Source organism: Narcine bancroftii, chromosome 4, assembly GCF_036971445.1.
Source record: "Narcine bancroftii isolate sNarBan1 chromosome 4, sNarBan1.hap1, whole genome shotgun sequence".
Lineage (NCBI taxonomy): Eukaryota > Metazoa > Chordata > Chondrichthyes > Torpediniformes > Narcinidae > Narcine > Narcine bancroftii.
Genome location: NC_091472.1, coordinates 290881499 through 290893759, shown reverse-complemented (window position 1 = coordinate 290893759; position 12261 = coordinate 290881499). Strand labels below are relative to the sequence as shown.

Sequence of the window (12261 nt, the reverse complement as noted above, 5' to 3'; positions counted from 1 at the left end):
TTTTTACCTTCTTCTTCATTAACCTAAAACCCTTCAATGTCCAGGTTAGATTGAATCAATTCTGCAAGAGGTTCAATCGCTAAGATAAATAAAGCAGGTGATAAAAGGCATCCTTGCCTATTAGATCTGGTTAATGGAAACAATGTCAAAACCTGTCCATTCATAACAATTTTAGCCTTAGGATTATTATATAAATCTTTAACCCAATTTATAAATACTGGCCCCATCCCAAATCCCACCTTAAACAAAACATCCCATTCTCATCTATCAAACACTTTTTCTGCATCCATAGCCACTGCTACACTTAAATCTTCCCTTTTTTGTGCCAAATATATTATACTAGGTAATCTAGTTACATTATATGCAGATTTTCTCTTTTTCACAAATCCTGTCTGATCCACATTTATCAATTTTAGTAAAAACTTTGTCAATCTATTAGTTAATATTTTGGCAATGATCTTATAGTCTATATTTAACAAGGAAATTGGTCTATAGGATGATGGTTTTAAAGGGTCTCTGTCTTTTTTTGATATTACCGTTATTATTATAGTAGAGAAAGTTTCCGGGAGTATATATGTTACCATCAACTGTCCTAATACATCCATAAAAGGAGGAATCAATAAGTTTTTAAATTCTTTATAAAATTCAAGCAGGAAACCATCCTTTCCCAGAGATTTATTACTTTGAAATAAGCTCAATGCTACCCCCCACATCAATTGATGTGAAAGGGGGATCCAACTCCCTGTGCTCTTGTAAAGTTAAACAACAGTAACCTTGTTTGTGACAAAAGAAATCTTCTATTTTATTATCATCTCTCTGCACTCAGATTAATATAACTGAGAGTAAAATTGTTTAAAAGTTCCATTAGTGTCATAGGGTTTATAAGTAATCACATTCGACCCCGTTTAATTGCATTAATAGTTCTTGAAACTTATTTTGTTTTCAATTCCCAAGCAAGAACCTTGCGTGCCATTTCGCCTAACTCACTGTATCTCTGCTTAGTTCTTATTATTGCTTTCTCTGTTCTGTATGTTTGTAATGTATTATACTGAAGTTTCTTATATATAACCCATTTTTCCTCAGAAACCCGTCTTTCTAAGTCCTTTTCTAAACATGTTATATCTTTTTCCAATTGATCCAATTCTTTCATGTAATCCTTCTTAATTTTAGAGATATAACATAATTTGTTCCCTTAAATATGCTTTCATTGCATCTCATAAAATAAATTTATCATTAACAATTAGAATTAGTCTGAAAGAAAATCTGAATTTGCCTTTTAACAAAGTCATAAAAATCTGGTCTTTTTAGTAACACTAAATTATATCTCATCTATGAATGGATTGTTCTTTATCTAACATTGTAAATGTCATTAATAAAGGCAAATGATCAGATAGAATTCTTGCGTTATAGTCAATTTGATTCACTCTAGCTTGAAGATGTGCTGACATTAAAAATAGATCTATCCTTGAATAAGAATCCTGCCTATTTGAATAAAAAGACTAATCTCTCTCTCTCGGATGAATTCTCCATATATCTATTAAATTCAAACCCTTCATTAATGTTAAGAAGGTTTTCACTGCTTTTGCTCTTGTTACCGTTCTAGATGATCTATCTCAAACTGGATCGAAACAAAAATTAAAATCCCCAGCTATTAAAATTTGTTCCTGCCAAATTAAGAAATGTTCTTTGTACAATTTTTTTTGTTGTTCACAGTTGGTGTACATACTATAACATATCTTTCTACAGGATCAGTCACTACATTTTGTATCATAACTGGAAGAGACTTCTTTATCAAAATTGCAACTCCCCTTGCCTTTGAATTAAATGAAAAGGTTTTAACATATTCCACCCAGTCTCTTTTTAATGTCTGATGTTCTGTTTCAGTTAAGTGAGTCTCTTATAAAAAAAAGTACATTTATGTTCATTTTTTAAAATGTGTGTCAGTATTCTCTGACCTCTGACCCTGGCACAGATTTTGTCACTTGTCAGGAAGGTGCAACAGCAATTGCACTTCCTTAGAAGACTGAGGTGAGTAAAGTTACTGGTCACCATTCTGTTAACAATCTACGAGAGGTCTATGCAGAGTGTCTTGGCCGGGTGCATCACAGTGTGGTACAGTTGCTGAAGAGCATCGGATCTACTCCCCCGAACCTTGAGACTGTGTCCTCTAGTTCTGGTCTCACCTACCAGTGAAAACAATTTTCCTACCTCTATCTTATTCACCCCTTTCATAATTTTATGTTTCTATTAGATCTCCTCTCATTCTTCTGAATTCGAGTGAGTATAATCCCAGTCAATTTAGTCTCTCATTGTAAGTCAACCCCCTCATCTTCAGGATCAACCTGGTGAACCTCCTCCAGGTGCGGCCTCAACAGTACCTTGTACAGTTGCAGCATGACCTCCCTGCTCTTAAATTCAATTCCTCTAGTGATGAAGGCCAACATTCCATTTGTATCTGCACAAGTCCTTCTGCACAACAGCATGCTGTAGTTTTTCACCATTTAAATAATAATCTTCTCTTCTATTTTTCCTGCCAAAGTGGATGACCTAATGTTGTACTCCATCTGCCAGTCCTTTGCCCACTCTCCTAACTTAACTATATCTTTTTTCAGCCTCTCCACATCCTCTGTACAATTTGCTTTTCCACTCAATTTAGTATTATCTGCAAACGTGGCTACACTACACTCTGCCCCTACTTCCAAGTCATCGATGTAAATAGTGAACAGCTGCGGACCCAGCACCGACCCCTGCAGCACCCCACACCAGTTTGGCAATCAGAAAAACATCCATTTATCCCAACTCTCTGCCTTCTGTCAGTTCACCAATCCTCAATCCATGCCAATATCCCTACCCCAACTCTATTCATCTGTATCTTGTGCACCACCTCGTCAAATGCTATCAACCTGTTTCCCTCAATCTACTGCACCCATTACATCCTCAAAGAGCTCCAGCAAGTTTGTCAAACAAGTCCTGCCCTTTCTGAATCCATGCTGTGTCTGTCTGATGGAACCCTTTCATTCTAAATGTCTCGCTATTTCATCCTTACTGACAGCTTTAAGCATTTTCCTGACTATAGACGTTAAACTAACTGGCCAATAGTTACCCGTTTTCAGCCCACATCCCTTTTTAATAAGAGGCATGTCTTCCAATCTTCTGCGACCTGCTCAGAATCCAGAGAAATTTAGTAGACGACTACCAAAGCATTCACTATAACTCCTACCATTTCCTTCAGTACTCTAGGATGCATCCCATCAGGATCAGGGGATTTGTCTGCTTTCAGTCCCATTTGTTTGTTCACCGCTATCTCATGAGGTTTTTTTTCTTCTTAACTAGCTTTTTAACATCTGTTGTACGCCATGGCTCTTTCACTTCACCATCCTTTCCCTGCCTCATTGGAATATGCAGAACATTTGCCATATTTCTGCCAATCTTTTCCTTGTGTATATCTGATTCTAATTTATGCTCCCAAGCTCCTGCCTAATAGCCTCATATTTTCCCTTATTCCAATTGCATGTTTTCCCAAATTGTCCATTCCAGTCCTTCTCCAGACCTATGGTAAAGGGGGGTTGAGATCACTTTCTCCGAAGTGTTTTCCCATTGACAGATCTGACACCTGACCTAGTTCATTTCCCAATACCAGGTCAAGGGTAGTCTTTCCTCCAGTAGGCCTATCTGCACATTGTGTCTGGAAACTTCCTGAATGCACCTAATAAATTCCATTCCATCCAAGCCCTTCACTCTAAGAAGGTGGCATATTATAATATTAGAAATATTAGGGGGGGGGGGGGGCGTCCCAACCCCCTGCCAAGCTAGTTGAAACCCTCCCCAACAACACTATCAAACATGCCCACAAGGATATTATTTTTTTCCAGTTCAGATGCCCTTTTTGTACAGGCCATACCTTTTTCAGAGGAAAACCCAATGACCCACAAACCTGAACCTCTCCCTCCTGCACCAGCTCCTCAGCCATACATTTGTCTGCCATAACTTCCTACCCTTGCCTTCACTAGGGCATGGCACCCCTGAGGTCCTGCTCTTTAGCTCCCTTCATAAGTCCCTTTTTTTTCACCCTTCAGCTATGCCATTGGTACCACATCTCGCTGCACACCCCACCTCTCAAGAATTCCATGGACTCGGAGATATCTCTGACCCTGGCACTTGGGAGGCAACATAAGACAGTATGGATCCTTTCCACAGAATCTCCTGACCAGTGAACCCCCTATTGCTGTCGCCCTCCTCCTTTCGTCCCTTCCAAGCCCCAGAGCCCGACTGGAGCCGCTTTAATGTGGGAGGATGCGACTCCGGAGCCGGCCGCGGGTGTGGGCGAAACCACATTCAGGTGGCAGCGCCGAAGGCGCCGTCCCGGCACCTGAAAGGTCGCAGAGGGGGAGAGGCGCCGCGGAGCAAACGCCGGCTCCTGCTGACCGTGGCGGTGGTCCCGGCCGCTTTCGGGTGCCGAGGGGGAGCGCTCAGAAGTGGAGAAGACCCCCTACCCCGAGGAGGGTTGGGCGAGTCCTCCTCGGGTCAGGGTTCTCCGCTTTCAGGTGGCCTCCCAAAGCCGCATTCGGGTCTTATAGGCGGCTTTATATTCTGGCCACCTGAAAGCGGCTACGGTCGTGACGCGGCTTGCCCTGCTTTTCAGAAATCAAGGCAGGAGCTCCAAGGACTAGTGAGTCGTTCAGAAGGCATTTACACCAACGGATGAGGTGCAAGTAAATGTTATAAAGAAGGTACTTGTTATATAGAGAATTTAGGTTAAAAAGACTTAAGTTAAAATGTGATGATTATTCATAAACAGGGAAGCCAGAACGGACAGAGAGTTTACTAGCAGTCAAGGACAGAAGGATCTGCTGAATATGTTTTTTTTAAACCTATCTTTTCATGGTCATAGTGAGAGACATGCAGGAGACAAAGGATTGATAAGAAGTGTGAGAAACAGAATTTAGTGTATGTAGAGTTCGCAGCGTACGTAACGAACGTGATAATTAATAATGCAGTTGTACTTAGAATGCTTTTGAAATACTAACCAATTAAAACAGTATTAATAAGAAGGGGAAGGGCAAACAATAAGGGTATAAAAATCAATGCACTGTATGTATCGGGGCTTAACTGGTGAGAAGCCAGTTGAGTCCAACTCTGCAGACTTGTAAATAAAGCTTGTCGTGTCATCAGTTTTAAAGAGACTCATGTGTGAGAAGTTTTATTTCTGACAGTACTCACATTTTCCAAGTCATCCATGGTTATTAAGTTTTCGGCGCAGCAATGAACGGCAACTTCCCGCGGCGTCATCTTATCGATCAACGTTGGCGACAAGATCCTGACCAGTTGGACCTCCAGGTCATTCTGAGCTTCGAGGGATGGGGTCACCCAGTCGTCCGGTCCGGGGTCGATGTAGTCGGCCGCGTGCGAGCAGCCCCCTGCCCGCAGGGCGGTGACAAACTGCCCGAACCAGCCCTCGGGAGGGGAGGCGTTGAGGATCTTGGTCAGCAGCAAGCGAGCACCGGCCTGGTTGCCCAGCTGCGTGGTCTTGGCGAGAATCTCCTCCTTCTCGCCTTCATCCATGAAGTGGATGTAGTCGAGCACCGGCTCCACCTGGATGATCGCGACCAGGCGGCTGAAGAGACAGTCGATGAGCGCCAGGCGCTGCTGCTGCAGGTCCCCCCCGCTGCTCATCGCTTCTTCCAGCGGCCGCGGCGCTCCCTGCCCTTCCGCAGCCCTCCTGCGTTATTGGGAACCAGACTTTCGGTTTCGATTTCGGTTTCCGAGCTCCAACGTCATTTGTGCGAAACGGGGGGGTTGCAGGCGCTGGGAGGCGTCGTGCCCGGTGCTGGAGAAACGAAGCCGGGGGCGCGGAGTCTCTCGGAGACGTTTCGGCCCTTGGGGACCATCAAATGCAGCAGGTGGAACGCAGAGAGGCTGGAAGCCGGTGAAGTCCCTGATTCTCGAGTTGGTGCAGGGAACTATCCAACTCGATTTCATTCGAGATCTTTTTTCTGTTTGTTTCCCAAGGCAGATATTGCTCTTTCTGTACGATTCCTCTTTCATGGATGAGTGCATTCCAAATTTGTTAGGAAAATGATTTTAAAAAAGATATTAAGTGACTGCGTAACCATCAGAATAAAGTCGTGTCTGTTTTCTGCCTTTCCGAGATGCCCAAAACACTCTGGTACCTTTGTTACCAGCCCAAACCCCCAGCAGCAATAAACATTCACCAAGACAAATGGTTACTCGAACCATTCTCTTTAAACATGGGAACAGGATCAAACTTTAACTTATCACTGCTACCTTTGCGACCCCAACTTAACTCCGTTCTCATTCTGAGCGCGCGCCTGTGTACAGTTAAGAAAAGTTCTTTGGTTCACTGTTCAGTCTGGCTTCTCATTCTTCCAAGTTTATTGGTTGCAGGCATACTCTGCACAGAATTTAACATGTATAAAGTTCACCAGGCTTTGGTGCTCGAAAGGTAAATGTTGACCGCTTAAGAAGGTTTTCGTAGGTTTGCAGAGAGAGAGATATGTGTTGTTCCAGGATTTCCACCGCTGAGGTACCACCGTTAGTCACCTCACTATCTTGCTGATGAAACTTGCCCCATCAGGGTTCTCCAGATGATAACCTCTTTCTTTCAGGCTATCACAGAGTTCCTTTCGGTTTCACTTATTCCAAGAGAGACATCAGACAGATAGCACTTCCAGCCATCCGCCACTCTAAAACTAAAATTTCAGTTCCAACAAGCTTCTCCTGGCTGACACTGTTTAGTCTCTCCCTCTCTTCTCTTTTTCTCTGAGATTCAAATTGCCAGCCACATGTCCTTCTCTCTCTCACTTGCAAAAAACCCTCCTTCTCCAGCAAACAATAGGAGTCAGTCTTCTGCTTTCATCTGTTGTTTTAAGTAAACCAACCCTCTCAATGACCTTTGAGTGAACACTTTGCAGAGTGGTCAGAAGTCTTGTAAAAATGTCCAACACCGACAACCTGACTCCTCCAAGACAATGGTCTATTCATTTCATTACATCATTTCAATTAGCACCTACTTATGTAATGTGCATAGCATTCTCCATCGTTTCTGTAAAGTCACTGAATATGAATTCCTCTGTATTTCAAATAAGATCTTTTTTTAAAGAGTGTGTATATATGTAGCCTACTCTAATTTTACCAATTATCTCCCAAAAACATTCCCAAATATTCTATCACACCTTCTGTGGCCACCTGGTGCATACCATTTATTCCAGCCTATACTGGCGTCACTGCTAGGAGGTGTGGACCACACCTGGTAACACCACCATAGGGGGTGACACCTAAATTACTATAAAACTTTTATGCAGTGTTTCAGCTGAACTTTTTTTAAGATAAAAATATCCTTGTAGTTTGTTATAACAAAAAAAAACATTTTTCATAAGCCCATCTTACACATATCAATATGCCTACATGGCTAAAGCTCTACATTAATTTACTTTTTGAAACTTCTAAGGATCTCTGGTCAGATCTGTCTTAATTACCCAATTACAATGCGCTTTCAATCACGTGATTTTGTCTGCACAAGCCAGCGCTGTTGTTTTCATTGCTGCTGGTGTTTTTATAGTCGCTGCTTTTGTCAAATTCTTAGCTACAGTATTGTAGTAATTACTATTTTTTAACCTATATCAATTACTTTTTTGAGAATGAAGTCATAATTAAAGGAAAAGAAGGAGAAAAATAAAAAAGAGGCTTCCATTCAGTTATTAATAATGTAACTAAAGGTGTGATTTTAATTTGCTAGTTGTTTATCTCACTACTATTGCCGTTACATTCAGTGATATATGGGAATTATGATTTACAAGTAACATTAGTATAAAAAAGATTCTGTTTGGTCTGGTACGGGAGTAAGTCCAGCGAGGGGATGACACTATGAGTTACTGCTCTGGGGGACACCAACCCTAAAGACACCATTGGCAACATAGGTTCAGTCGCAGTGTTTTGCTGGCAGCCCCACTCCCACAGTGGGGCAGTGTCAACACAGGGAGCATGCACAGAACTCATTTGACAGCCTGAGGAGTTTGAGGTCCCCATCCCAAACTCAGAGAGTGCCCTAGCTGTCAGGGCCGTAGCGGGACATTGAGCATTCTGTAAAGGACCGGCATTTGCAAACATTCAGTAGGACACCTAAACAAATAATTAGGTCACAAGCTTGAGGTTTGTGTCCAGTTCTGGTCATCGCATTATTCTAAAGACTGTAACATTGCAAAATGTACAGATTTGCCAGGATCTTGACAGGATAGCAGGGAAGATTATATAAACTGGGATGCTTTTGAAAAGGAGGTTGCAGTGAACTGGGATTCACTGGTAGTGTGTTGTGCTGATGGCTGGCCCTGCCTCCCAGTTCCGCCCGCATCTGCCCACATATATCCCTGGTTTCCTGCCTAAACCCAGAATCCCAGCATTTATTCTCCTTCCAGTCATGAGAGCTTTTATTCATGCTGCAATTCTATTAGCTTATTCCCTAATGAATGGAAGCGCTACTCAAGCCTGGTATGCTACTGATAGACCCTCTCTACCCAGCTGCGGCTGAGGAGTTCACATACTGGCAAGACTGCTTCCAGGCCTACCTGAACACGACCAGAGACGTCTTCCACACCAATGAACTCAGGAGGTCCGCACTCGTTTTGAGGGTTGGAAGAAAAGGGTATGCAGTCATCAGGGACTGCTCTATGTATCATGATGCCATCGAGGCGTTGATAGGTACCTGAAGTCACAGAATGAGGTCTTAATGAAGGACCAACTCGATCTACATCACCAGTGGCCAGGAGAGACCATCAATGACTAACTGCTGGATCTATGGATGCTTGACAAGAAGTACAAGTATAAAGTGGCTATGGGCTGCGTTCATGAGCAAGAACAGATCCAGGGCATTCTAGTCACAGGGGTCCGCTTGAGGTACATGAGGCAACAACTGCTCAAGTCAGAAAAGAAGGACCTGGCTAGCCACGTCGAGCTGGCCAAATTGCTGGAACATGCCAAGCCAAGAACGATGATATCAAAACTAGCGAGCTTCCCCATCCAACAGAGCCCTTCCAAGGACCAACTGCTCCCACTACCCCTGCCCTAACAGCTGCCACTTCTTGTGCCAGGGAGGGCTTTTTATGTGACAAGAACCAGCATTCCCGATCTCGTTGCTCGGCAAAAGACTCAGTGTGTTCCAGCTGTGGCAAGAAAGGACATTGGGCAAGGGTTTGTCGTGCGAGGGGAAGCCCAGGGAAGTCTGCGGCCTGCACTACTCCCGGATCTGATTGCAGCCCCAAGCCATCCACCCTGAATTCACCCGAACCCACTTGCTGCGCAACACATGCACGGAGGATGGCAGAGAGGAAACGGTGCAAAAAGGCTCAGCAGCTATCATGCCGCAACCTGAATTCAAACTTGGTGCTATCATCATCGGAGGAAGGAGGAGGGTGGCCATCTTGACACGCCATGAGGTCGGCGCCATCTTACCCAAGCAGGGCAACCCAGAATGGTGGGGGCCACTTGAGTAAGAAGTATGGAGTCTCTGGGGTCCTAGCCTCGATGATCCAAGATCAGGACAGACCTCACCAGTTCAGCAACTCTATAGTGACTGTGAAGGTAAATGGACATTCCACTAAATGCCTAATCGACACAACTTCTACTGAAAGCTTCACAGACTCACGGACTGTGCAAAAATACAACCTAAGGATGTATCCTTCCAATTATCGCATATTCTTCACATCTTATTCACATTCTATGCATGTTCAACAACAATGTATAGGACATCTGTCATTTGAAGGGGGGAATTCTATAAATTGTGCTTGTATATTCTTTTTTTATAATTTTTTATTTTTCACACTATGAACCACATTGACCAAAATACACACAAACATTTCCCTCTTGAATATAGTGTGATTTTCTCCCCTTTCTCCCCCCTCCCTTCCCTCTCTCCTTCCCACCCCCCCAACCCATTAAACGTTCAACATATACAATAAAATAAATCCATTAAACAATGTCATCACACAATGAAAATAAACAAAATTGTGTCATCTACTTTTACACACTGGGTCAGTTCATTTTGTCTTCTTCTCATTCCATCATTTTAGGGGCTGGAGGTCCGCGGTAGGCTCTCTGTTGTGTTCCATGTACGGTTCCCAAATTTATTCGAATAAAGTGACTTTATTTTTTAAATTATATGTTATTTTTTACAATGGAATACATTTATTCATTTCTATGTACCATTGCTGTACTCTCACGCTCTCTTCTGATTTCCAGGTTGACTATACATTTTTTTGCTACAGCTAAGGCTATCATAATAAATCTTTTTTTGTGCTTCATCCAGTTTGAGGCCTAATTCTTTACTTCTTATATTACATAGAAGAAAGATCTCTGGATTTTTTGGTATGTGGGAACAAGATCTAAACATAAAGATAAAAAATGAAATATAGGAAAAGTTATGCTCCGGATCTATGAGAAATACAATAAACTCGAGGTTATGCATGACACAATATAATTGGTTACATAGGCTATATATCATGCCCCAAAAGTTAAATAAATGGGACCCAACAGTATCAGACAGATGTTTTCACTGTAAGAAGGAAACGGGAACAACAGTACATGCAATTTGGGCATGTGAGAAAGTGGAAAAGTTTTGGGAAGATCTAAATCAGGTATTAAATAAAATCACAAAAAGCTTGTATATTCTTGATTAGCTGTGTGCTCCGGTCTTGTTGGGTCTGGATTTTCTGTGTCACCTTAAAAGCGTTACCATGGAGTATTCTGGTCCCCTCCCCCGCAACAGTTTTTTTATGGAGGGCCACTAAAATCAGAACCCACATGCAGCCTCTCCACACTGAATATCAACCCCCCTCCTCTCTTCTTGAATCTGTCCCCAGACTGCAAGCCCATTGCTCCTAAGAGCAGGAGGTACAATGCAGCAGACCGAGAGTTTATGAAGTCGGAGACTCAACATCTGCTGGATGAAGTTATCATCGAACCAGCCCAAGGAGAGTGCAAGTGGTAGTGGTAAAGGAGGAAAACAAGTCCAAGCAAGTAACTGACTATAGCCAAACTATTAATTGGTAGACACTTCTGGACGCAAACACCTTCCCTCATATTTCGGGCATGATGAATGATATCACGCAGTATCGAGTCTATTCGACCATTGATCTGAAAGCTGCCTATCACCACCTGCCAATCCATTCCAAGGAGCTAATGCTAATGGTCATCTCTATCAATTCCAGAGGGTCCCTTTCAGTATTAGTAAAGGGATTTCTATCTTCCAGAAGTGGATGGTCAGAATGGTGGATGAGTATAGGTTGAAGGCCACTTTCTCCTACCTCGATAATGTCACTGTCTGTGACCACACCTTGGAAGACAATGGTGCCAACCTCCAGAGTTTTCTCCATGCAGTGAAAGCCATGAATCTCACTTATAACTCTGACAAGTGTGTGTTCAGGACTAAACGGCTGGCTATCCTTGGCTATGTGGTGGAGAATGACATCATTGGCCCCGATCCCGATAGGATGCACCCCTGGTAGAGCTCCCCAACCCTGGAACCACAAGGCTTTGAGGAGATTCCTGGGGTTTTTCTCATATTATGCCCAGTGGATCCCTCAATATGCTGATAAAGTGTGCCCTCTCTTAAAAGCCTCTATTAAAAGTTTAATAATGTCAAGAAGGGCAGAATCAAGAATGACAAAATTGCTTGGTGGAGGATCAAGCTCTCCGCCTACAATTATGACATCGCCTATCAGCCAGGAGCCCTTATTGGTTCTCCAGATGCCTTATCCAGGGGAAGCTGTGCCTCTGCATACACTGGCCAACTGTGGTCTTTGCATAATGAGCTCTGCCATCCAGGGGTCACCTGCATGGCTCATTTTATCCTTGTTTTGAGATATCCAGCTGCTTTGAAAGTATTCGTCCCGGGAGGAATAGATTTTTTACTGAGCCTAATGAAGTAAAGTTATATGCCAATTCATTGCTTGTTAAAGATCAGCAGATAGTTGTAGACACTAGAATTTATTATATAACTGAGAGGTTTTGCTGTAACTGAAAATACATTGAGTTTTGAGAGAGTTAAAAAGGGGAGGAAGTTTTAACCTATATTGTGCATGATCTAATATACTGGATATGATTAATAGATTAAAAGGTCTATTGATAAGCTTATGGTAAGGGATGATGTGATGTTTCAAGTGAGTTAGTGGGGAATGTGATGCTTACCACTACACTATCATGTGCACCGTATAGATCAGGGTGATAGAGTTGCCTTAACATCACGCACCT

At 42.8% G+C, this 12261-nt stretch overlaps 1 protein-coding gene across 2 annotated transcripts in view; it reads right to left on the bottom strand.

The window, feature by feature from the left end:
- Positions 1–5748, bottom strand: part of ifih1 (interferon induced with helicase C domain 1) — a 104736-nt gene extending 98988 nt beyond the window's left edge. For both annotated transcript variants that reach the window (XM_069935355.1, XM_069935356.1), the window contains exon 1: positions 5221–5748. In XM_069935355.1, coding sequence (XP_069791456.1) covers positions 5221–5673 — 453 coding nt within the window. In that variant the 5' untranslated portion in view covers positions 5674–5748. The remainder of the gene's footprint in view (positions 1–5220) is intronic.
- Between the last annotated feature and the right edge of the window lie 6513 nt (positions 5749–12261).